Source organism: Lynx canadensis, chromosome A3, assembly GCF_007474595.2.
Source record: "Lynx canadensis isolate LIC74 chromosome A3, mLynCan4.pri.v2, whole genome shotgun sequence".
NCBI lineage: Eukaryota > Metazoa > Chordata > Mammalia > Carnivora > Felidae > Lynx > Lynx canadensis.
Window position 1 is genome coordinate 761,490 of NC_044305.1, and position 24,318 is coordinate 785,807.

At 67.2% G+C, this 24,318-nt stretch overlaps 1 protein-coding gene across 1 annotated transcript; it reads right to left on the bottom strand.

Annotated features, from left to right (window-relative positions):
- Nucleotides 1–514: 514 nt before the first annotated feature.
- On the bottom strand, nucleotides 515–24,103 carry COL20A1 (collagen type XX alpha 1 chain). Its single transcript, XM_030309086.1, has 37 exons — nucleotides 23,927–24,103; nucleotides 22,680–22,959; nucleotides 22,380–22,517; nucleotides 22,018–22,140; nucleotides 21,193–21,351; nucleotides 20,704–20,823; nucleotides 20,143–20,307; nucleotides 19,238–19,396; nucleotides 18,790–18,962; nucleotides 18,168–18,297; nucleotides 17,269–17,414; nucleotides 17,037–17,160; nucleotides 16,723–16,862; nucleotides 16,099–16,228; nucleotides 15,512–15,654; nucleotides 15,215–15,347; nucleotides 14,672–14,814; nucleotides 14,363–14,492; nucleotides 10,999–11,037; nucleotides 9,938–10,076; nucleotides 8,525–8,596; nucleotides 7,963–8,105; nucleotides 7,622–7,731; nucleotides 7,057–7,215; nucleotides 6,888–6,965; nucleotides 6,210–6,296; nucleotides 5,477–5,530; nucleotides 4,278–4,373; nucleotides 4,143–4,196; nucleotides 3,980–4,033; nucleotides 3,649–3,702; nucleotides 2,922–2,993; nucleotides 2,454–2,489; nucleotides 2,275–2,341; nucleotides 1,938–2,075; nucleotides 1,079–1,156; nucleotides 515–663 (listed from the first exon to the last, which is right to left on the bottom strand). Exons 1-37 carry the CDS (start codon nucleotides 24,101–24,103, stop codon nucleotides 638–640), a joined length of 4,269 nt encoding a protein of 1,422 aa, XP_030164946.1. The 3' UTR covers nucleotides 515–637.
- Nucleotides 24,104–24,318: the final 215 nt, after the last annotated feature.

Below are 24,318 nucleotides of genomic sequence, written 5' to 3' on the forward strand. Positions count from 1 at the left end.
CAGGTAAGTAAGGGTCAGGGGCGGCCAGGGTGGTGTCCAGGCTGGTGGGCCGGAGAAGGGGCGTGCTGGCAGTGACAAGGCATGGGGCCAGCAGGTCAGGGTCCCCAGGGACTCAAGCACATGGGAGGCGAGCTGGACGCTATGTCGTTAGTGAGGGGATGCTACTAGGGAGAGAGGAGCCCCTGACACCGGCCCGGGAAGGTCACATCAGCGAGTGTTTGAGAGGGGGTTGGGCACCGATCTCCAAGCCCCCCCGGGTTACTCAATGCGGCTGAGAAACCCCGTCCTGGGCAGGGCCTGGACCGTGGGGGTGCCGGGGCACTGAATCACAAGGTCACAGGAGGCTGCAGGGGCAGCGGGGGGGGGGGGGGGTCCTCGAAGCCACGGAAGGATGGCAGCTTGTCTCTCTGAGGGTGGAGGTGGGGCGACTTGGACTTGACTGGGCAGGGACGGACTCCAGGTCCCAGGGACACCCCTCCCTGCAGTGAGCAGGCCGCTCCCTTGCTGAGCACACTGCACTTTATCTGAGTGTGGAAACAGTACAGAGGGAAGGCCCCCCACCCCCACCTTCTGCCTCCAGGCCCCTCCCGGGACTCGCTTTCCAGGCTCCTCCTGCAGGGTCCAGGGAAGGGCAGGGTCACTCCGGGCAGCACGGGGGCCGTCCTGGCAGGAGAGAGGGTGAACAGTCTGAGGGAGGCGGCAGCCAGCCGGACGGCAGCAGCCCCGCCCACCTGGCACCGAGGACCCGAGCCCCCAGGGTCCCCGTGCATCCAGCCGGGCCACGAGCCCCGGGCACGAACCTTTCCCCAGGATGCTGCCGCCAGGTGCCCCCGGCCTTGATCCTTTCGCCCACCCGATCCACCCTCCTGCCCTGCTAACCCCTGACTGGGGCCTCCCTGGGCTCTCCTGGCTCCCCTCCACGTGTCTCCAGGTTTGCTGGGCCCCCCAAGGCCCAGGAACCCCCACTCGTGTTCTATCCCAAGCCGCTTCACCAGCTCCTGAGCCATCTGTCCGTGCTGCACCCCCACCTCCCAGCAGTCCCCCGGGAGCTCCTCCTCCCCGAAGGTGGGGGGCTCACCCGTTCCCCCCAGGGGTCCGGGAGGCTCACTCCCTTTCAGCCGAGGGCTGCTCCTCTGACCAAGGGCGCCGGGCTCACCTGAGCGGAAGGGGGTGTGCTGGAACCGGGGTGCGTGTGGTAACGGTCTCCCTTCTCAGGGACCCTGTTCTGACTGAGGGGAGGTGGGCACCCGACCCCAAGCAGGCACGTGTCGTTGGGTCAGTGGCCAAGGTTAACTGAGGGGGGCCTCGTGACGGCACTTACAGCCTTGTCCACGAGGCTGGGCACAAAGAAGGGTATTTATCCCAAAGGCAGTGTCTGGGGCACTCTGACGGACCGTGGGGGGCAGGGCTTCCCGCAGGGGAGCCCCTCTCCCCTCCCAACGCCCAGCCCAGGGGGTGAGGCAGGACCCCGCGGTCCTGCCCATGGGGCGGCACCACAGCCCCACCCCATCCAGGACCACGAGCTCTGTCTCCCCTGATCAGCCTCCCATCCATCTCGGCACCTGAGCCGTGACCAGCGCCACGGCCCCAGTCGGATGGAGGAACGCGTGACAAGGTCATTAGACCAAGCCTCCTGCTGCATCAGAGCAAGGAGAGAGGGAGCACGTGGGAAGGACAGGAGGGAGGGGACGGCAGGGCAGGAGGTGGCCCTAATCTTGGGCTTCCCGGGAGGAAGGGGAAGGGGGCCCTCTGAGGACCCCGGGGAAACCAGGCCGTGTCCAGTCCTGCCTTAGCGACCTCTGTGTGGGCTCAGGGGCCCTGCCTCTGCACCCCGGCCCAGGGAGGGTGCAGGGGATGCCGGGGCCACACGGAACTCCCAGCCGGGGACTGGGAGGGAGCTGCAGTTGCCCCCACACCCCCCGCAAGGGGGCCAGTACCTCCGTCCTCAGGGTGGGGGCCGTCTCGTCCTCCTCTTCCAGGGAGCCAGGCCTCACCGTGAGAGCTGGGGTGTCCGAGGGCCTGCAAGATGGGCCTGGGGGGCCTGGCGCTCTCATGGTGGAACTTCAGCACGTGAGCTGGGGATAGGGGTGGAGGGGTGTCAGCAGGGCGGGGCGTGGGGCAGGGGGACTCCCCGCTCACTTCCCCCGGATTCACTGGGGCATGGCCAGTGCCCGCGGTCCCTTTCGGCCCGGCTGGGGTGAGACAGAGGCCGCACGGGGGTGGGGGTGGGGGTGGGGGGCTCTGGCGCCCTCGCGAGGAGGCCGCACCACTCACTCTGGATGGCAGACTCGCAGGCCTGGTTCAGGAGCTGGTAGATGGTGGCCAGGGACTGCGGCTCCCCCTGCAGGGCAGATGGGTCGTGTGGCCAAGCGCCGTGCCCAGCGGGGTGGGGGCCGGTGCCTCCCGCACACCCCCCAGGGAGCGCCTGGAGCCTGGACAGGGGCCTCACTCACCTTCTCTCCTCGCTCCCCTTTGGGCCCCGGCAGCCCCTGAAATAGAGGAAGAGGAGAAAAGCGGGTCAGCACAGAGAAGTCAACCCGCCTGGACCCTGTCCCGGGCCGGGTGAGGGCTGCATGCTGGGGGCCGCCGCTCCCGACTCTAGGGAGCCGGCAACGCAGAGTCCCCCGCAGCTGGGACACGGGCCCGGACGCCAGCTGGGCCTGCCCGGGGCCTGCCTTCCTCCACCTCCCAGCTGAGCCCTTGCCTAGCTGTGGGACCAGGCCTGCCCCACACCCTGGGGCCCCCAGGCCCGCCCTGTTCCCTGGCCGGTCCCATCTCGGGCTTCCTCCGCTGCAGATCAGTTCCAAACCGAAGCTCCCAAAGTGGCCCTGACTGGGCGGGAAGGAGGCATTTACTCAAATTTGCTCCCCCGCCTCCCATCTTTGCTGAGCGGCTGGCCGGTAGGTGGGAAGGGGACTTACCGTGAGCCCCACAGGCCCCGGGAGTCCTCTCTGCCCTCCGGAGCCCCTGGCCCCCGCCGTGCCCTGGAAGCCCTGCAGGGGTGCAGAGGGTGTGTCCACAGCCCCCCCCCCCCCCCGGAGGACGTGGGTCCTCCTCCCTCCCGCCTTGGCTCCCTGCGGACTGGGTCCCTGCCTCCTGCAGGCCAGGCCGGGCCTCCTCACCTGCCTCAGAGCTTGTCCAGGCTGAGTACCCAGGGCAGAGGCCCTCCCACCCCACCCCACTTGGCACTGGCCGTCCCGAGTGTGACCACTGTCACCCCCCACCCCAGGGACAGCTCCCCAGCACTGAGCCCAGCACAGACCCCGGAACCACAGGCTGGGGAGGGGAGGTGCCTCTGAGCGAGGCCGCGGAGAAGGAGAAGACGGCCCCGGTCATTTCCCCGCCGCCAGCCTCACGCGTCCCCCCTCCCTCGGCCTACCCGGGAGCCCGGGCACTTTCCTGCCACGCGGACTGACGGTGACTGGGGCCGTGCTAACGTGGCGTTTCCGACCTGCCCAGCGGAGGTGAGGAAGACCCTCGCTTGGAGCCGCCCCTGGGCACTCGCGCGCCCTGCGGAGCCCCACCAGGTTCCAGCCCAGGAGAGAGAGGTGTCCCCAGGTCACCTGCGGGGGCGGGGGCTGCAGCCACTGGGCAGGCTCTGACCTGTTCGGCCCTAGGAACTGGGGGGAGCCTCTCAGGAGGACCTACCCTCGGGCCCGGAGGTCCAGGCAGGCCAGCACTCCCCTCCAGACCCCTCATTCCCTGAAGACAGAGGACAGGGCAGGCTAGGGCAGGGGGTGGCCTGGCGCTCCCACACGCCCCTCCCGCGGTGGCCCACGTCACCCCCACGGACAGAACCCAGCACCCAGGGACCCACACCTGTGAGCAGGGGGCAAGGCCAGCCAAGCTCAGGGCCTGCCCCCAGCCCCTGGCAGTGACCACCCTCCCCTCCCCGCTGGGGAGGACCCTGCCCCCACAGTCTCTATCTGAGATCCACCCCCCCCCACCGCCCCCCCCCCCCCACAGGCTTCTCTCCCACCTTAGGTCCCTGGAGGCCGACCTTCCCGGGAGGGCCCTGGTGACCAGGATGGCCCTAGAAGGAACAGAGACAGCTGGCCAGGCTGAGGCCCCATCCCGGAGACCCAGGTCCCCAGCCCGTGCCCTCCCTGCCCACACACCCGGAGGGTGTCTGATCCCACTACCTGCAAGCCCGGGGCTCCGTGGTCCCCCTTCTCTCCTTTGACCCCTGGCGGACCCTGGAGAGGAAAGGGACTCAGTCTGTCCCAGAGGAGGGGGGAGGCAGCCGGGGGGAGGGGGAGGGGGGGGGCAGCACCTACCACAGGCCCCTGCACGGTTCGGCCCTGGGTCCCTGGCGACCCCTGCTGACCCCCAGGACCCTCAGGTCCCGTCTGTCCAGGTGGCCCGGGCTCTCCCTGCAGACACAGGCGAGGGAGGGGCTAAGAAGGCCTCCACCCTGCCCTCAGTGGCCCCCCTGGCCCTCCAGCTGACCGTGGCAGCCAGACCCAGCCCTACAGAGATGCCCTCGCCTCACCGCCCACCCCGGGAGGGGTCCTGCTGGGACCTGCTTGACAGCCAGGGACTGACCCCGGCCACTTCTCCGGGTCACAGAGCCAGTGACCACGTTCTCCCTTCCTGACCGGGAGGGGTACAGAAAGCCCTGTGGCAGAGCCGACCTGGACAGGCCAGTCAGAGCTCTGACGCCCCAGCACTAGGCTCCGTCCTCGCTGGAGTGTGCCGCCGGATCCCTAAGGGCCAGGGACAAACTCTCCTTCCACCGTTTGAGATTCCAGGGCAAAATCAATGCTTTCAAAGAATTTTTGTGAATTTAGCATATAAGTGTACCAAACTCCCTAAAGAAAACTGCAGACATTCTCATGTCTGAATATCAATGAGAAAATCCTAAGTAAAACGTCAGCAAACAGAACCCTGCAGCACACGAATGGGTGACAAGTACTCAGTTTAACGGGTACAGGAAGAGTTCAGTGTCAGGAATGCGCTAAAATCATTCGCCAAACTAAGAGCTCCGGGAAAAGGAATTATTTGGCTGTGTCCAGCTGAGGCAGCACCAGATCTTAATATCCACCCTTGATTTTCTAAATCTCCTAATAAACAGGAACACCCAGAGGTGACTGTCACACAACAAAACCTATCTGTCCCCGCGCCAGCTCCACACCAGCGGGGGGCAAACCGGTCACAACGCAGATCACAGACACGTGGCTAACGTCCATAATCTGTCGAGTGCTCCCAAGAATTAATACGAAAAATAACCCAGCGGCAAGGATTCCAAGGACATTTGTCAAGGGGAAAACTCCAGCAAATTCCAGCAACTCCCACAGGGTGTTGGAGCTCCTGTAGGAGAAATGCCAACACACTTCACCTGTCAGATTGCTCAAGGTCAATGACGTTCGCGATTTCTGGGGTCGGGGGTGGGAAACTGGCCCCTCACTGGGGAGGGGACTTGGCTTCTGGCTGTGGGGCTCCACCCTCCGGCCCCACAGGACCCCCCACAACTCACCCTGGGGCCTGGGAAGCCCTGTTCTCCTGGGACTCCGTTCCTTCCGGGGAGGCCCTACCAGGACACAGACCGGGCTGAGCTTCCGCGGCGCCCACCCGAGGGCCCCACAGCACTGCCCCCCGGGGACTACAGTCCCCCAGTTCAGGTGGGGGAGGGGAGGAGTCTTCCGGGGCCAGGCCTAGCCCGCCCTCCCCGCCGCCCCCCACCGCCCACAGCCGCCGGGTACACCAGACCAGTTCTGGCAGGTCTCCGTTCAAATTGCGGCCCCTGCCCGGTGCGGTCCGTGGACGGCCAGGCCAGAGCCCGTGTGCTTGAGCGACGCTCCCGCCACACGGGCCCCGGAGCCTCGGGGCTGGCAGGGGTGCGGGCCCCGCCCCACGGTGGGGGTCCCACAGCCGGAGCACCTGGGACGGAGGCCGCCCACATGGCCGCGACTCACTGCCAGGCCACATCGCACCCACCGGCCACCACCAGCACGGTGCCGCGGACTGACTGGGCCCCCCCGCCCCCCCCCGCCTCCCCCACCCCACAGGGTTGGCTCAGGGGAGGGAAGCAGAGGGAAGGAGAGGCTGGCTGGGAGGGGTCTCACGAGGCGGGGGGATGGGGCCGCTGGGGGGCTCGTGAGAACATCCCATCTTGGCGCAGGCTGGCTCGGCTGCTCGGCGGTGTGAGTGAGGGGGCAGCGGGCTTTGCCAGGAGCCCAGGTCACCCGGGGAGCCGATGATGGACTCACCGGAGGTCCCTGGGGCCCCGGGGGCCCCGGGGTCTGCGAGGAACAGGCACAAGAGGAAGAGAAGGCAGGGCAGGTCTCTCCATCCTTCTGGGAGGAAGGAGACCCCACTCATTAAGTGGACCCCCACCTGTTCCTGACCTAGAGCTCGGACAGCCAGACAGCTGGGTTCCAGGACGCCGGGGAGGCTGGGAGTGAGGGGCGGGGAGCTGGTCCCCGGTGCCCTCCCCCCCCTCCCACATTGCTGCTGGCTGCCCTGCACGGGCCCTCTCCCAGTCCCTCCCAATCCCCAGCATGCCCAAGCCCCGTGTGGGTACAGTGTGAGGAGCCCTGCCCACATCTTCATGGTGCGGAGGCTGCCCGAGTCTCTGGCAGTCCCTCTGGCTTTGCTAGATGAGCCCCTTCCTTCCTGGCCAGCTGTCTACACCCCACCTGCGCCCACAGAGAAGGGAAGTGGCCCCCGAGTACACAGCAGTGGCCACCCCCGCAGCTGGCGGCTTCCTGACGCACTCCAGCCTGCCTTGGCCTCCGGGGTCTCTTGCATTCAGCTGCCCAGGGCTCTGGCTCTGACCAGAGGCCACCTCCTCCAGGAAGGCTGCCCTGCTTTCTCCTGGCGCCGTGCCGATGCGCCTCCTGTCTACCCCCAGACTCTGCGCCCTTGGCAGGCACTGGCCCACCTACCGACGCAGGGAGCTCACAGCACATGTCTTCCTCCGCCCAGGAGTCATTGCACACGATCTGCAGCGTCTGGAGCTGGAACTATAATGCAAAGCAGGGTCAGCCAGATACGGTTGTGGTCTCTGTGGCCCCCCCCTCCAGCCCGGTGCAGCAGGACGAAGCCCATGCTCACCGTGGCTGAACTGCTCCGGGGCCCGCGGGCCTTGGCCAACCGTCCCAGCATGACGAAGCCAGTAACAGGTGGGCTGCCTGCCTCCCCCATGGGCCTCTCAGCCACCTTCCGGCAGTCCACATAGAGCCTGACCTTGGAGCGGCCCACAGCCACATGCACCTGCCAGAGAGACACCACCAGGGGTTCCCCCTGCAGCCCCGGCGGGGGTGAGCACCCATCTGTGCCCGCAAGGCCAGGCCAGATGGGGAAGAAAGAGCCCATTTACCTGGGGGTCAGGATCCTGACTCTATCCTGGGTCGAATGGGACACCCCCTCACTGGGCCTCAGTTTCCCCTTTGTATAATGGAGCAAACTACACGTGTTGCAGACCCCTCCCAGGGATTCCTGGGACCCGGGAAGGGTTGGGATGCTCTCTGACCCAAAGTAAGACATCTGTCATAGAGGGGATCAGAGGGACAGAGGCTTGGACAGGACAAGATGACTTTCGAGGAAAGTGGGAGGGAGTGGGGGGCAGCGGACGGTCTTAGAGGACATGCACTTCGGTCTTTCGGGAAACTTCCAGCACCTTGTGGAAGCTTCCAAAGAATATCCTCCTCACTTCGGGCAGGTCAAAGGTGACCTCTTGCAAGGTGGCCCTGGGGTCGTGGTTGAAGTAGGTCAGAGACTTCCTGCCGGCTGCAGGGGAGGCGTGAGGGACATGTGAGACCCCCCCAAACAGAACAGGACAGCCCCACGACACGGCAGCATGCAAAGTCAAATGCACCCCAAGCCTCGGGGACCCGAGCTACAGACACGGCCCCTGTTTGGGACTCCTGCCTCCCGGTGACGGCGGCCCCCGGCCTGGCCTGGAGGCAGGGTTTCTCAGGACCCACAGCCCTGGGCCCACCGCCCTGCCTCTGGACTGACCGTCCAGCAAGACCCCCAGGACGGGCTGGGAGTGCTCGGCCGTCATCTGCCACAGCGCAAAGGTCTCGCGGGGTGTCTCGGGCAGCAGACGCAGGAGGAAGACAACCGTGTGTTCCGGTGGGAGGGCGGCCAGGTGGACGTCACTGTTGGGACACAGGCGGGGGCCGCTGCAGGCCTGGGAGGAGACGGGGTCCCACCATGCAGAGACTGCAGAGAGGGTGATGTGACGGCGCTGGGCCCCTCCTGTCTCCGTTCCCCAGCAGTAACAAGGGGTATACAAGGGACAGAAGTGCCCCTGGGCTGGTGGGGGCTCAACAAGACGGGCCCTGAGGACGCAGCCCGCAGCCCCCTGCGCCCTGAGGCCCGGCCGGGATGGAAGGCCCTGCCACAGCCAGTGTTCACGACAATCCCGGGCAGGGTCCGCCAAGACCCCATTCTCCAGGGTCTCTGCGTGGGTGGAGAGGAGGCAGGTCAAGGAGGTTCAGCAGGAGGGTCTCTGGGCCCGTTCCCCGGGGTCAGGAGCCCACAGGAAACCCTGCCCTCAGGAGTCGCTCCCACTGACCTGAGCTTGTTGGGAGGGGAGTGCTCAGAGGGGTTCTGTGCCAGTGCTGGGGCTCCCAGGGCATGCTGAGGGCTGGGGAGGGCAGGGAACAGGGTGTGATCACCCAGTGAAACTGTTCCTAGAGGCCTCCAGCCTTGTTCTTTGCCCTTCATTTGCTCTTAGGATAACCAAGAGCCCCAAAGACCCAGCCCTGCCCATTCCTGCGGTTCTTTAAGTAAACTGACCCCAGGGCCTTGGCACAGGCTGTTCCTTCTTCCTGAGTGTGCTTCCTTTCCCCATTGTCTCCCTGCCCTTACTTGTTTGCCACTTTCTTGGGGAGTCTTCCCGATCCCGTTACAGGGAGGGACCCTTTCTACACTTAGGAGCCCAGAGCCCCATTTGTGGCAGCGATCATGTGGGCGGGGGGCACAGGTGCTGGGTGACCTCACCTGGGGTGGATGATCACATCTGGAGTGGGGGCCACCCCAGCAGAAACATCTGCCCCCACCTCTTGGGCTGTGAGCTCCAGAGGGCGGACAAACATGAAGCGCCCAGCGTGAGGGCCCTGGGACAAGGCTGTCATTGCAGAAAAGGGGTAAATCACAGGAGAGCTGCCCCCACAGTGATTAACAACGGTGGTGGCATCCAGGGAGGGTTTGCTCTGAGAGTCGGAGCGTAAGCCTCGGGCTCGAGCCCCACACTAGAGCTTGGACGGGAGGAAAAGCCAGGCTTCGGCCACCCACAAAACGTGAAACCCGTATGCCGCCTAAAGGAGAAGTTAACACAGGAACAGATCGGGGCCTGGGTGGCACAGGGAAGCCATGAGTTCAGGGGTGAGGCCGCGGCCGTGCCTGCTGCACCTGCTGTGCCCACCGGACTGGGGAGAAAGCCCTGAATCTTAGCAGCGTCGGCCGAGTTTTGCAAAATTATCTATTTTGTATTTTCAAATTTCCATTACAAAGCACACGACTGCGTTGACGATTTACAACATTCTAACTTAAGAAGAGGTTTTGCCGTGTGTGTCACAGTTGCGATTTTGATTCAAGATCTCTCCACAAGCAGGGGAGGGCGGCTGTTAGACGTCAGGAATCACGCGGCCTTTTTCGTGCTCACATAGCAGCCGCTTGCTAAAACCAGGCATCTGCCTGACCGGAGCCCACACGGGAGGCAGGGCTTCCCAAGGAGACAAATGGGGGCCACTGTGAGGAAGTCTGCAAGTCTGATCGATGCCTGGGCCACACGGAACAGGACCCACTCGTGGCCTCATTCTACCCATGCAAGATTTGTTCAGTTGGAAAACCCTGCTCGCCGGGGGGGGGGGGGACGTCCACCTGGTTGGCTCCGGGGGACCGAGCGGCAGGACCTCCCCAGGACCCACCCCCACTGTGCAGCTGCCCCCCATCTCGGGCCGCGGTCTGTCCCCCATCCTCCCACCTGGCCCGGCGCATCAGCTGGGCATCCTTGAAGAGTGTGAAGGTCCTGGCGCGGCCGAATGCCGAGGCCTCCATGGCGACGCCGCGGATGGACGCATACTCCTTTTCCACCAGACCAAAGGCCGCCATGAGGTCAAAGCCTGGGACAGGCAGCAGCACCAGGGGACGATCAGAGACGAAAGGTGAGGGCCGGAGGGGCAGGACGCAAAGAGAAGGCAGCAGGAGTCAGGGGAGAGGAGAGGAGACGCAAAGACAGGACGCCCATCGACGGGAGGAAGGTGATCAGGGGGCCCACAGGTGGACGCGTACTCGGGGCACCCACCCGCTGGCCTCCCCCTCTGGTGCACAGCCCCCGACCTCCCGGCAGAGGCGAGGGTGCACAGGGGTGGGTCACACCGCCCGCCCCGGCCCGGCGGGCTCCCAGCGTCTGCACCTTCTGTGACGCTAAGGGCACAAAGTGAAGGGGAAATCTTATTTGCTGGGTGCTCAGCGCGGCCACAGGCCTGGGGCAGGAGCGGGGGCAGGACAGAGAAGCCTCAGCGCCCCGCCAGGAGTGGCCCCGCCTCGCAGCTCATGGTGGCCCCCGAGGGACGCTCGGCCCTGGAGACACAGGCCTCCACCGCCCCCGCTCTGCACGCCTGTGCCTGACCACGGGTGGCTCTCACGTCGGCCCCGAGTCTGGGAGCGTCTCAGACCCACAAAGCACTAAAGATGCTGTGTGAGCCCCGTGCTCGGCCCCTCACCCGGCTCGAGTCAGCAGAGAGCCTCGAGGAGGCCACACAGGACCCAGGGCTTCGTCTGTCCTGCCGTGTCCCAGCTGTGACCGTGGACAGGCCTCAGCAACCTCGATGGTGAGGCAGGAATAAAGCTCTGGCCAGCCTCATCCCCACTCTCCCCTGCACAGGTGAGACTGGGGCCCCCAACGACCACAGGACCTTGTTTCTTGTCACTGCCCCTTCGTGGCGGGTGGGGTCCCAGGCCACCCTCCTCAGACGGTTGTGAGAGGAGGGGGGGACAGGTGGGGGGTGTGGAGGGTCAGCTGTCACACAAGGGCAGGCCTACCTGAGAGGGAGCCATCTGGGCTGAGGGCGGGGCAGGCTGCTGGGAGGCAACAAGGAGTCGGTCAGGGCCAGGCTGGCACGGGGCCCCGCGCCACCTGGGGAGCGCCCTGTCCTGAAGTCCACAGATGCCCTGGAGATTCTGGTCTTTAGCTTACAGTCTCCACGACTCAGGGAAGGATGGACATGATGTCCCGCTCCCTCGGGGACCTCACTTCCACCCCCTGCAAGACAGCACGCACCCAGGGGTGCTCCCACTGGGCACCAAACCCTGAGGGTACTGGCCACCCGATGTGCCCCAGGTGGCAGGGCCAGGGAGACGGACACACCGACCTGGGGACACCTCAACTGGGGGACATGCCAACCTGGGGACATGCCGACCTGGGGACATGCCGACCTGGGGTCATGCCGACCTGGGGACACCTCGACTGGGGGACATGCCAACTTGGGGACAGGCTGACTTGGGGACATGCCGACCTGGGGACATGCCGACCTGGGGACACGACTGGGGGACATGCCAACCTGGGGACATGCCGACCTGGGGACATGCCGACCTGGGGTCATGCCGACCTGGGGACACCTCGACCTGGGGACACGCTGACCCAGGGACACACCGGCCAGGTCCCTGGCTGTGCAGAGTTCCTCCGCTGCCAGGGGCACAGTGGGTGCTTAGAAGTTGTTCACGAGCCAGTAAAGGCACCACTGAGTAGGGAGACCCCCATCCCCAGAGGCATTCAAGCCAAAACTAGATGGCCCTACGGAGGGGACACAGAGGGAGACTGGAGTGGCCCAGCTGAGTGGCCTCAGTGGGCCCTCTGCTCTGCAGTGTGTGACCCGGTGTCCTCAGCTGGTCCTGCCTGTGGGTGGCCATCCCCCAGGGCCGACTGAGGCCACATCCCTGTACTCCGTGCATCGAGGGAGGCCAGCCCGGGCCCCTCGCCTGCCCTGTCTATGAGGTACAGCCAGCTTGCCCGGGACTCCTGCCGGGCTGGACGCTGCCTGCACCCCCAGACGCAGAGACGGGACAATTACGAGCCCGTTCCCCAGCTTTGAGCATTGCTGGCAAGGTTCCAACCAGGAGCCCCCAGCCACATCAGCCTGCATGCATTGCATTGACCGGCATGGTCCTAACCCCTGGGTTGGTGTTTGCGCTGTCCAATGGGGGCAGGTTCCATGAGAACCCTGATTGTCCTTCTGTTAGTTCGGCAGTGTTCGGCACAGCCTGAGGCAGGACTCCAGCAAGGAGGCCCACGGGTTCTAGGCTCCCAGGGGCCTGGCTGGGTGTGAGGGTCTGGGGTCTTGGCTGGGGCCTGGCTGGGTGTGAGGGTCGGGGGCCTGGCTGCGTCTGGGATCCTGGCTGGGGCCTGGCTGGGTGTGAGGGTCGGGGGTCTGGCTGGGGCCTGGCTGGGTGTGAGGGTCTGGGGCCTGGCTGGGGCCTGGCTGCGTCTGGGGTCCTGGCTGGGGCCTGGCTGGGTGTGAGGGTTGGGGTCCTGGCTGGGGCCTGGTTGGGTGTGAGGGTCGGGGGCCTGGCTGGGGCCTGGCTGGGTCTGGGGTGTTGGCTGGGGTTTGGCTGGGTGTGAGGGTTGGGGGCCTGGCTGGGGCCTGGCTGGGTCTGGGGTCCTGGCTGAGGCCTGGCTGGGTCTGGGGTCCTGGCTGAGGCCTGGCTGCATCTGGGGTCCTTGCTGGGGCCTGGCTGGGTGTGAGGGTCTGGGGCCTGGCTGCGTCTGGGATCCTGGCTGGGGTTTGGCTGGGTGTGAGGGTTGGGGTCCTGTCTGGGGCCTGGCTGGGTCTGGGGTGTTGGCTGGGTGTGAGGGTCGGGGGCCTGGCTGGGGCCTGGCTGGGTCTGGGGTGTTGGCTGGGGTTTGGCTGGGTGTGAGGGTTGGGGGCCTGGCTGAGGCCTGGCTGGGTCTGGGGTCCTGGCTGAGGCCTGGCTGCATCTGGGGTCCTTGCTGGGGCCTGGCTGGGTGTGAGGGTCTGGGGCCTGGCTGCGTCTGGGATCCTGGCTGGGGTTTGGCTGGGTGTGAGGGTTGGGGTCCTGGCTGGGGCCTGGTTGGGTGTGAGGGTCGGGGGCCTGGCTGGGGCCTGGTTGGGTGTGAGGGTCGGGGGCCTGGCTGGGGCCTGGCTGGGTCTGGGGTCCTGGCTGGGGCCTGGCTGGGTCTGGGGTGTTGGCTGGGGTTTGGCTGGGTGTGAGGGTTGGGGGCCTGGCTGGGGCCTGGCTGGGTCTGGGGTCCTGGCTGAGGCCTGGCTGGGTCTGGGGTCCTGGCTGAGGCCTGGCTGCATCTGGGGTCCTTGCTGGGGCCTGGCTGGGTGTGAGGGTCTGGGGCCTGGCTGCGTCTGGGATCCTGGCTGGGGTTTGGCTGGGTGTGAGGGTTGGGGTCCTGGCTGGGGCCTGGTTGGGTGTGAGGGTCGGGGGCCTGGCTGGGGCCTGGCTGGGTCTGGGGTCCTGGCTGGGGCCTGGCTGGGTCTGGGGTCTTGCTGGGTGTGAGGGTTGGGGTCCTGGCTGGGGCCTGGTTGGGTGTGAGGGTCGGGGGCCTGGCTGGGGCCTGGTTGGGTGTGAGGGTCGGGGGCCTGGCTGGGGCCTGGCTGGGTCTGGGGCCTGGCTGAGGCCTGGCTGCATCTGGGGTCCTTGCTGGGGCCTGGCTGGGTGTGAGGGTCAGGGGCCTGGCTGGGGCCTGGCTGGGTCTGGGGTCCTGGCTGGGGCCTGGCTGGGTGTGAGGGTCGGGGGCCTGGCTGAGGCCTGGCTGGGTCTGGGGTGTTGGCTGGGGCCTGGCTGGGTCTGGGGTCTTGGCTGGGGTTTGGCTGGGTGTGAGGGTCGGGGGCCTGGCTGGGGCCTGGCTGGGTCTGGGGTCCTGGCTGAGGCCTGGCTGGGTCTGGGGTCCTGGCTGAGGCCTGGCTGGGTCTGGGGTCCTGGCTGGGGCCTGGCTGGGTCTGGGGTCCTGGCTGGGGCCTGGCTGGGTCTGGGGTCTTGGCTGGGGTTTGGCTGGGTGTGAGGGTTGGGGTCCTGGCTGGGGCCTGGCTGGGTGTGAGGGTTGGGGTCCTGGCTGGAGCCTGGTTGGGTGTGAGGGTCGGGGGCCTGGCTGGGGCCTGGCTGGGTCTGGGGTCCTGGCTGGGGCCTGGACGCGTCTGGGGTCCTGGCTGGGGCCTGGCTGGGTGTGAGGGTTGGGGTCCTGGCTGGGGCCTGGTTGGGTGTGAGGGTCGGGGGCCTGGCTGGGGCCTGGCTGGGTCTGGGGTCCTGGCTGGGGCCTGGACGCGTCTGGGGTCCTGGCTGGGGCCTGGCTGGGTGTGAGGGTTGGGGTCCTGGCTGGGGCCTGGCTGGGTGTGAGGGTCGGGGGCCCGACTGGGGCCTGGGGGTCTTGGTGCCCACTCACCCGTGTGGCCTACGGCAGACACAGTCCTGCTCTCCCCCGCTCCATAGACCGCGGAGACCAGGACCCTGTACTTGCTGGCCGCCAGCAGGTTGGGGAGCGTCACGTGATTGCTGAGTCCTGGAACAGAGATCTGGGGTGGGGCGGGGGGGACACGGTCACCTAAGCTGCCCCCTCTGGAGCGTCTCTGCTCTCGCTTGTCTGCATCCGTCACAGAGGGGCGACCGCCCTCAACACACAGGGCGGCTGTGTCTCCCCCGGGACCCGGGGGCGCTCGATGGGCCGTGGCCTCCCTGCTCGGCCGAGACCCACCGACTTCTCGGGCCCCGAGCCCGAGGCTGGCAGGTAGGTGAGCCGGTAGTGGAGGACGTGGCCGCTCGGAGGTGTCCAGCTGACTTGCAGGCTGTCGGGTGACTTGGACGCCAGGGCCAGGTCAGAGGGCGGGCTCCGGTGCGCTGTGAGGCAGGCGCCACCCTGGGGGCTCAGGCCGGGGCTGGAGGATGGCCGGCATGCCCCGCGGGGGTCTGTCCCTGCTCCCCCCGCCCCCACCCTCCCACCACGTCCTGCGGCGCAGACGGGACCACTGGGCACCGGGTCAGCTCCAGGACAGTCCTGAGCACTCTGTCATACCAGGTAACCCGAAACTTTGGCTGCCCCTGAACACCTTCCTGGAGGGCTCAGGGGGGGAGCCCGTGGACCCAAGTGGTCAGGCCAGAGGGTTGGGGGACTCAGGGAGCTGCCGGTCAATGGCTCTGGAGCTCAAGGCCCTGGGCCCCTGGAGCTGGGAGGGTCTGGGGTCCCTCTGGGCTGCTCCTCCTCCTTGCACGGCTGGGGGGCAGAGCGGCGGTCACCTACGGGGGGTGTAGCGGAGGGACACCGGGTCGCTGCGGGCCCCATCCCTGTAGTAGGCCAGGATGGTGATCTCATACTCCAAGTGGCTTCGTAGGCCAGGCAGGACTGCCACGTCCCGGTGCCCTGGGACAGAGATCTGTGGAGAGGAGGGACAGGCGTCCGTCCCGCGAAGAGGTGTCCTCTCCCTGGGGCTCGGCTCACAGGCCGCGGGCAGGCAGCCGTCCCCGGGACGAAGCACGAGGGTCTGAGCCCTCCCGGAGCCCGGCTTTGGGAGATCGTCCTCCTCTCCCCGGCCCACACCTCGTGGGCCTTCCCGTCTCCCAGGGGCGTCCACTTGATCTGGTACACAAGGACGCCGGAAGCCGCTGCGGCCGTCCACTCCAGTCGAACCTCGTCCCCAGGGAGCTCTGTCACCGAGAGCTGGCTCGGGCTGGGGACTTTCCCTGGAAGACGGGGCGGGGAGACTGAGGCTGGGGGGACGGGGCCTGGAGAAGCAGAAGCCGTGAGGAGGTGGCCTCTGCACCCCTGCCCCTCAAGACTCATCAGAAACATCCTTGGGCACCCGGGAAGGAGATTTCACCGATGCAGGACCACGCCTGGGGGTGACTGCCCCATGGGGGGCAGAGGGGATCCCCAGACCCCACCCAGCAGCCATGCCCACATTTTCCCCCTTTGCCCAGGACCCGGCTGCAGGCTGGGCACGAGCCCTTGTTCTAGAGGTGCCTGGAGTCGTGCCCTCGAGGGCCCTACACCCCGTCGTCACACCTGTCCAGGCACGTGTGCCCCCGGCTCAGCACCGCGCAGGGCAGCTATGTGTTGCTGTGAACCATCCGTCGGGTGGAGGTGTGGAGCGGCCTGGGGGCCCCAGGCAACCGCAGCCCACTCACGCGTAGTCAGGCGGCCGGTCAGCACGGAGGAACTGCCCCCGGGGTAGAGGCAGGTGACGCGGACGGAATACGCAGTGGAGGAGGACAGAGGGCCCACGGTGGCCGAGGTGGCGTTGCCGGGAGCCTCCACCTGCGAGGCACGTGGGTGGAGGCCTGGAGCCAACTGCCCCTGCCAGGGAGGAGAGCCCGGCCTGGGACCTGCCCGCGGGACGGCCCATGACGGCCCCGAGTGGGGGAGTGAGTGTGCACTGGGAGTGGGGAGCCCAGCACACGTGGGGCCTCCCGGGGCCTCCCCCCCTGCCCCCCCACCCCTAGAGAGTCCAGCCAGCCTGTCAGGACAGCACGAACCCTGCACACCTCGTCACGGGTGTCATTTAGGTGTATGGGTCCAATTCCTGGCCTCCCACCGGTCTCCCCCCACCCCTGCGGACTGGCCCCCAGGTGGACATGGTCCGTGCTGCTCCTCAGCAGGCCAAGGCTGGCGCCCGGGGGCCCAGCAACACCCAACAACCGTGAACGTGGGGGTGGAGGTGCTGAGGGTGCTGGGTCCCCCCCCACCCTGTTCACCTCATTCCCGCCGGACACCACGCCCCCCAAGGGCCCCTGGGCAGGTGCTGCTCTCACCTCCCCTGAATGGCTGCCGTCACTGGAGGCAAAGCTGATCCTGAACAGACGCACGGGCTTCGAGACGCCCTCCCAGGAAACACGGGCTGAGTCGTGACTCACGTCCGAGAAGCTGAGGTGTCCGGGGGGCGCGAGGGTGGCTGCAGAGCACGTCGAGGCCTCAGGGACCAGCCAGCACCCTGTCCCCAAGTGTATCGGGGTGGGTGGGCAGGGGCTAGGGCTGCTGGGGCCACCAGAGGGGTCTGCGGTCCCCCACCTGGTGGAAGGCTGGGGGGAGCCAGAGTGGGGCATTTGCCCGGTGGACGGGCACTCACAGGTCCTGGCGCGGATGCCCCGAGCCTCGCTGGCCTCGGCCCCTCGCAGGCTCTGTACCCAGACATCATAGTCCCTGCCGGGCTCCAGGCCGTCCAGCAGCACCTCGGGCTGCCCCACCCGCACCTGCGGGGACGTGGTGCTCATGCTGGCCCTTGCCCGCCACCCTCCCCACCCCACCTGCCCCCAGCCCCGGGCACCCTCCTCCGCCTCCCCTTCCGGCTGGCCTCGAACCTCTCTCCCCTCCTCTTGGCCCTTGGCGGAGGCCGACAGGCACCGCACCAGGTACCGTGTGGCCCCGGCCGACGGCTGCCAGGTGAGGCGGATGGTCCTGGGTGTCACTGCGGCCAGGGCCAGCGCCTGGGGCGGAGGCAGGGGCGCTGGGGGAAGGCAGAAAGGAAGAGAGCAGCACTTTCCAGGAAGCGCGCACGCGAAAAGGAGGCCCCTCGCTAGAATAACCGCGGGGCTGGGTCAGCGCAGACCTTGCGACGGGGCCGCTGGAGGCAGGTGGGAAGAAAGGCCCACAGACCATTCTGTCTGTCCCCACATTTCACTTTGGGCCGAGTCTCCAGCTCACAGCTCTGGGGAATCACAGCCGCCTGGTGTGTTTCTGTTTAAGGCTACCTGCCCTGAGGGTGGGGAGGCCAGGGCCCCTAGGTTAGCAACCCCGTAAAGACGCCCTGCGCTGAATGGTCCCACCGACACAGAAGGTCCAGAAATGGCCAATCCATGGAGGCAGAAAGCAGACTGGAGTCACCAGGAGCTGGGGGACTGGGGGCAACAGCCAGGGGCACACAACTTCTTGCAGGTGAGGACAACGTTCTACAGTGGACTGTGGTGACCCTCAGGGGCCAGACCAACAACCGAGGAGTCTCACACTTGGGAGTTGCACGACATGCGATTCGTTTCCCAATAAAGCTGTTAAAGGGGGCTCATGGCCGGCCAGGTAGGACGGGAGCTCCGTAAAAGGTCTGAGCAGCTCAGAAGAAGACACTGAGGGTCAGAGAGGCCCAGAGACTGGGCTGAGGCCGGGCCTGCCCGCGGCATCGCCCTTGCTGGTATGAGGCTCCAAGGGGAGGCTGCAGGTAGGGTAGCCCCCGAGCCCCAAGCCCGGCCGGCTCCACCCCACCCACCTGTGGTCACGAGGCGCCTCAGGCCCTCTCCGAACCCAGCCCGGAGGACAGGGAGCACAGACACCAAGTACTGCGTGCCGGCCGTCAGGTTGTGAAGCTCCATGGACGAGGCGGGCCCCTCCACCACAACCTACAACAGGAGCCTCAGTGGAGCCGGGGGTGGGCACAGGGGGTGGGCGCAGGGGGCGGGCACAGGGGGTAGGCGCAGGGGGCGGGCACAGGGGGCACAGGGGGTAGGCGCAGGGGCGCACGCAGGGGGCGCAGGGGGTGGGTGTAGGGGGTGGGAGCAGGGGGTGCAGGGCAGGGGATGGCCACAGGGGGTAGGCGCAGGGGGCGCACGCAGGGGGCGGGTGTAGGGGGTGCGGCGGGTGCAGGGCAGGGAGACAGTCAGCTCCGGTGGGGGCCGTGGTCAGTCCTCGCTTCCCACACGGCCGCACCCCCGGCCCCGGCCACCGGGCGGCCATCAAAGCACCCCACGCGCTCCACCTTCTGCCCCCGGCCACCCGAGCCTGCCCTCGGGGCTCCGGCTCCGTGGCCGCTGCAGGTCTGGCGGGACCACCCTTGCCACGCTTTCTCCGTGATGGCCGTGTCACGTGTGGCCCTGACTGGAGCCGCGTCTCACCTCCCTGGGGGTGCCACCCCTGGAAGGCTGCCACACGATCCGATACTTGAGGGGCAGCTGGGGGGCTGGAGTCCAGGACAGGTGGACGCTGGAGGAGGTCACCTGGGTCACGACCAGGTCGGTGGGAGCGAAGAGGGTGTCCGGGGAGGAGGGGCTGCCCGCTGTCGATGCAACTGTGGGACAGGGGGGAGAGTGGCCCACAGCCCAGCGGGCAGCCTGCGTTACCGGCTCCCCCTGCCCTCCCTGGCAGGCACTTCCGGGAGGGGCAGGTGTCGTCCTGGCCGCAGACACCCTCAGAGCCCCGAGACCCGAGGAGACAGGGAGTGCGGGGCGTACCCCAGAGGGGCCGCAACCGCCCTGCCCCTTTGTCCGAAGCGGGCGGGCAGGGCCGGGCAGGGCTGCAGCCGGCCAGGGGGGCCCTGCCCTGCCACCGCCACCCGCCGCTCACCCGGGGCCCTGCTCCTGCCCTGGACTTTCTGGCAGATGAGGCGGCTGAGCAAGCCGGCCAAGGTGCCCAGCTGGGGAAAGTCCTGCACGTTGTGGACGGTGATGTCCAGCGGCCGGGACGCCAGGAGCTGTAACTCGGCCTCGTCCGCGTTCTTCACGCCTGTTCACAGGGTACGGCGGTGAGGACGGCCCGGCCCCGCCCACCAGGCGCCGTTGCCCCATCTTACAGCCGAGACCGCCGGGCCCCTTGCCTGAGTCGCCCCGCAGTTCGAGAGGCCTTCCCAAGCCCCGTACCCAAGATCCTGCGGGCCCCAGAGCCGGGTCACCTGCCAGGCCCCCCCGAGAGACTGCAGCTGGGCGCTGCTGCGGGTGGGGCTGGACCCCCGGAGGCCCCTTGCAGGCTGTGCCCTGCTTGCCTGGGTCTCTATGGGGTCTGGGGTCGGGAGGGAGGCCAGCGTGCTTTCCTCAGAGTCCCACAAACCCCCAGACCTTCCCGTGAACCTGGGGCTTGGGACACACCTGCATGAGGGGGGCTGGGGCACCAAGGAGGCCCACTGCCCCCAGGAGCCCCCCGCACCCGCAGTTCCTTTCTCGAGGGACAGAGGTGATAACTGACCGGTGGCGCGAGCAGAACGAGGTCACTAGGGGTGCTGGGCGCCCGTGGCACAGAGCACGGAGCACACGCAGCGGGGCAGATGCACACAGGGTGTGCAAACCGGGAGCCTCATGTCTGCACGCCCCCTTGAGCGCCCACGGCTGTGCAGCTCCTCAAGCAGGGACGGTCCTCCCTGTGGCACGGGCGCCACGAGACCTCCAGCCCGGGTGGACAAGTAGGGGTGCAAACTGACCCTGCGGCCGGGGCTGCCACGCCGTGGGAACTCCAGCGGGGGGCCAAGGGCCACTCACCCACAGCAAAGATGTCAACACCCAGGTCCTTGAGGGCACGGCCAGCGGCACGGGCATCATCTTGGGACTTGCCGTCCGTCACCAGAATCACCACCGTGGCCGCCTCTGGACGGGGCCCCGCCCCCGGCCGCAGGTTCTGCTCCAGCACGTGTGACAGGGCCAGGCCTTGGGCACAGCGGTGGTAAAGGGCATGCGGCCCCAAGCGCCCCTCCTGGTGCCCTCCCTGCCCGGTGCCACCCCACCGGCCGCTGACCCCAGCACAGTGCCCGCTGAGTCAGTCCTGGCCCCTCCAGGGGGAGGGGCACCCAGAGGCAGGGACCACCCCCTTCCCTCAAAGCACCGCGAGACCCAGGGTCTGCCCGTGGGAGACGGCAACCCCCGTTTTCATCAAAGGTCAGCAAGGAGACATTTGCTTTTTACAAAGGTGTGACTCAGGCTCAGCGCCCACATAGCACTTGGCTAGATCAGCGTGCAAGCTTCCAAATCTGGGAGGCTGACCCGCGGGACGGAGACCCGAAAACAGAAACCCCCGGGGTGGGGCCGCCGGGGGCCCAGGCAGACCTGTGAACGTGTTTCCCCCTTTGTAGCGGAGGCTGCGGACAGCGGCCAGCACGTCCTCCTTGGCGCCGAAGGTGCTGAGATCCCACTCAGTCTGGGGGTCTCCACTGTACTGAGTCAGGCCTGCAGCGGGGGCAGGGCGGGTGAGCGGAGGCCCCACGCGCAGCCTCGCCAGGACGCCGGGGAGGCCCCCCTGTTCCACACTGAGAGGTCACCAGAACGTGCCCCGAGGAGCCAGCTGTCCCACCTGCCCCTGTGGGGATCCCCACATGCCCCTGTGGGGACGCCCCTGCCTGGCCTGGCGGGGTCAGCCTGTCAGCTACGGGTGAGACCCACTGGTGGGGCTCTCCTGTTTCCCCAAGAGGCTCTGGGCCTCTGCCCTGACTTCCAGTTCCTCAGAGCTGGGCGTCCCCTGCATGCTGGTAGGACTTGTGGGGACACCCGGGGGGAGGGGGCGCAGGGCCACGAGGCAGGCAAGGGGCGGGTACCCACCGACTTGGACTTTATCTGGCCCGATGTCAAAGGGCTCGATGACGCTGGCCAGGAAATCTTTGACCTGCTGGAAGTGGCTGTGGCCGATACTCCAGGACCCGTCCACCAGGAAGATCATGTCCACAGGCGTAGGGGGTGTGCAGCGGAACTGGGGGCTGGCTGGGGGCGAGGGAGGGTGTTGAGGAGCTGGGCCAGGCCCACAACACCAGAGGGCTACCCCCCCAGCTGCTCCGGGCCAGCTCCAGCCCCCTAGGATCTCCTTCCCTGGGGCCGACGGAGGGGGAGGGGCCACGGGGCTCTGGCTGGAGTGAGGGGGGTGACCAAGTCCCTACGTGAACGTCGGTCCCTGTGTTGGCCCCCCAAGCACCCCCAGAGAGGGTTAGTGAGACACCCGGGTGCTCGGGCGGCCTCGGCAGTGCCGGTCCCCGTGTGCAGTTGCCCACGTGGGGGCGGGCCAAGGGGGTGCCCACCGGGGCAGGTGGGGGTCAGCATGGCTGGCAGCTCTGGGCTGAGGTCTCACTGGCTTGTCCCATGACCTAGGAGCTCTCCGGAGACGACGGAGCCACTGCCTGGGTCGGGGGCTTCCTGAGAGCCCGCACAGACAAGCCCTCCGGGCTGAGCGCCCACCCCCCCACCCCGTGACAGACCCCTCGTGAAGACTCCCGGGTAGGGGAAGTGCAAGGAGACCCCCCTCTAATGGGGGACACAGTCCCGCCTACAGGGCCTCACGGGCCCACCAAAAATGCCCCAGCTGTCTGCCCTGCCCTGGGTCACACGGGAGCAGCCACCTGGGAGCAGGCAGGGGCCGGCGCCCTGGTTGCTCACCTGGCTTCTCGGTCTTTCCCTCGGGGGCCCTGGGGTGGCTCTGCCTCTCCAGGTCTTTGGTGGGCTGAGAAGGGGCCTTGCCCCCGGGGCCCCTGGGCGGGTGCCGCTCCTCACCGAGCAGTCCTGGGGGGACACGGCTGTGTGTCAGCTCGTACCCGCCGCACGCGGGCAGGAAGCAAGGCACACTGGGGCCCATGTGCACCCCCAGCGGTGACCTGTGCCCCCTGATCTGCGTGAAGCCAGGAGAGCGGCCGGCACGCTCCAGGTCAAGCTGGAATGTGGGGTCCCCCGGGAGGAAGCGCCCCGCCCCATGAACAGAGCCCGGCAGAGGCGGAAGGTTGCTCCCTCCCCCAGCGACTTACCCTCATCCCACCTGGAGCCGCCAAGAGTGGGCGGGTCTTGGCTCGGGGACGAGGCGACTGGGGGCTCCGGGGCTGGGCTCCCCACGTGGGAGGGCGTGGGCTCCGGGGCTGCCCCCAGGGGCCTCTTCAGCTCCTCTACTGCAGAGAAGGACGAGGGGCTGTCAGGACCGCCCCCCAGGTGGGAGCAGAGCCCGGGGGCTACCGGGGAGCCACAGCTCCAGCCAGAGCAGGGCCAGGGTCCCGCTCCTCCCCACGCGCAGGCTCTGCGGCTGGGCTCCAGGGGCGGGGTGACGGACTTACTCACAAACTCCCTCTGAGCCAGCAGGGTGGTCCCTGAGCCAGTAAGCCGGAAGATCTGCGCGGTGTAGCCCTTGGAGGGGCTCAGGCCCCCCACCGTGGCCTTGGGGGCCTTCGTGGTCAGCATCACATCCTGCTCCGCGTCCCCTGGGGTGCGGAGAGAACAGGGAGGGGGGAGGTCTTTGCTCCTCTCTGTGGGGTCTGACGGGAGGGACTGCACTCTGGGGAACGAACTGAAAGGGAATGCCTGTCCGTGGCTCCGTGGCAGCAACACGTCCGTGTCCTTGACGAGGACTTACCCTCCATGACTTATGCACACGTCCTCCGGGCGCCCAGCACAGCGTCCTCGGGGACACCTTGAGGACGTGAACATGGGGGCACACGGAGAGAGGAAGACGGGGGAGTCGGGGCCCCCGCTCTGCCCTCTGCACTGTGGTTGGACCGCATGGTGCCAGCCCGTAAACACCTCCGCGGGTCTGAGGCCGAGGCTGAGTTTCAAGCATGAAAAACAAGCAAAATCCCAAAGGGGACGCGGCTGTCTGCTCAGAGGAGACACTGAAGCGGGTGTCAGGGGGCGCCGGGCACCTGTCCCATCTCCCGTGCCGGGCAGGGGAAGGGGTAGGAAAGGCCGGCACCCCTGCAGGTGGAGAGAAGGCCGACCCTGCCCTGTTGTGTGGCCAGCCTGCACTGGGGGCGCGCGAAATCCAAGGAGTCGCGGAATTGCCGCTGTCGTAATTAGGAGCCACTTTGTCAGGCATTCACTGTGTGTGCGTCACGTTCATCAAGCTGCGTGATTTTCACAAACCCACTGCCCCCACTTTGTAGTAGGGAAAACCGAGGCCCCAAGGACCAAGCCACATAGTCACTCAATGGTGGAATCGGGATTTAACCCCGTCTGTCGGATGCCAAGCCCACCTGCACAGATGTGTGATTAGCGAGCAGTCGATGGGGGGATTCACGTGTGCATGTGTGCACGTGCGTGCGGGCGCGGACACACACACACACACACCCTGCCCTGGCCCGGTGCTCACGCCACACAACAGGGCCTCGGGGATTCTGGACTCCTGGCTTCTTGGGATCAGCTCTGCTCACGCTCACCCCCTCCCAAAGGCTGCCGTTTCTCTCCTCCAACCCCTCTCGGGTCCCACCGCCTGCCCCTCACCCCCACCCCACTGGCGACGCAGCTGGCTTCACGGAGCCAGGGCCTCACACACGCTAGGTCCTAATCCCGCATCCCCACAAACTCTTACAGGCCTGTCATCGTTAAAAGAAGCCAAGTATTTTGCGAAGGTGGAGCACTGAACAGATCGCAGGCGAGCAGCTCTGACGTGTGAGCTCAGCAAGCGCTGACCGAGGCGGCCGTCGCTCTCGGCTTTACTGCAGGGCACCTGCCCACCTGTCCGCCCTGGCGCGTAGACCACGGGCATCGGCGGACTTGGTAGACCACACGACCCTCCGTCCGTAAGAGCTAGAAGAACTAGATGGGGGATTTTCAAAGAAGCTGCTTGCCGAGAGCTGCTGAGGCCACGATCCAAAACCCAGAGCAGGGATGCAGCCGCTAGGGCGCCCCTACAGCAGGCCTGGCCGGGGCCGTGCTACAGGCTGAGTGCTGGCATCCCCCCAAAATCCACACGTTGACCTC

Excerpts from the sequence above, each read along its gene's own strand:
- COL20A1 (XM_030309086.1), bottom strand. The coding sequence starts at position 24,103 with ATGCCCGTGGTCTACGCGCCAGGGCGGACAGGTGGGCAGGTGCCCTGC. Across the intron at positions 22,141-22,379 it reads CGGCTCCAGGTGGGATGAGG|GACTGCTCGGTGAGGAGCGG; the intron begins GTAAGTCGCTGG and ends GTGTCCCCCCAG. Across the intron at positions 17,161-17,268 it reads GCCAAGAGGAGGGGAGAGAG|GTGCGGGTGGGGCAGCCCGA; the intron begins GTTCGAGGCCAG and ends ACGTCCCCGCAG.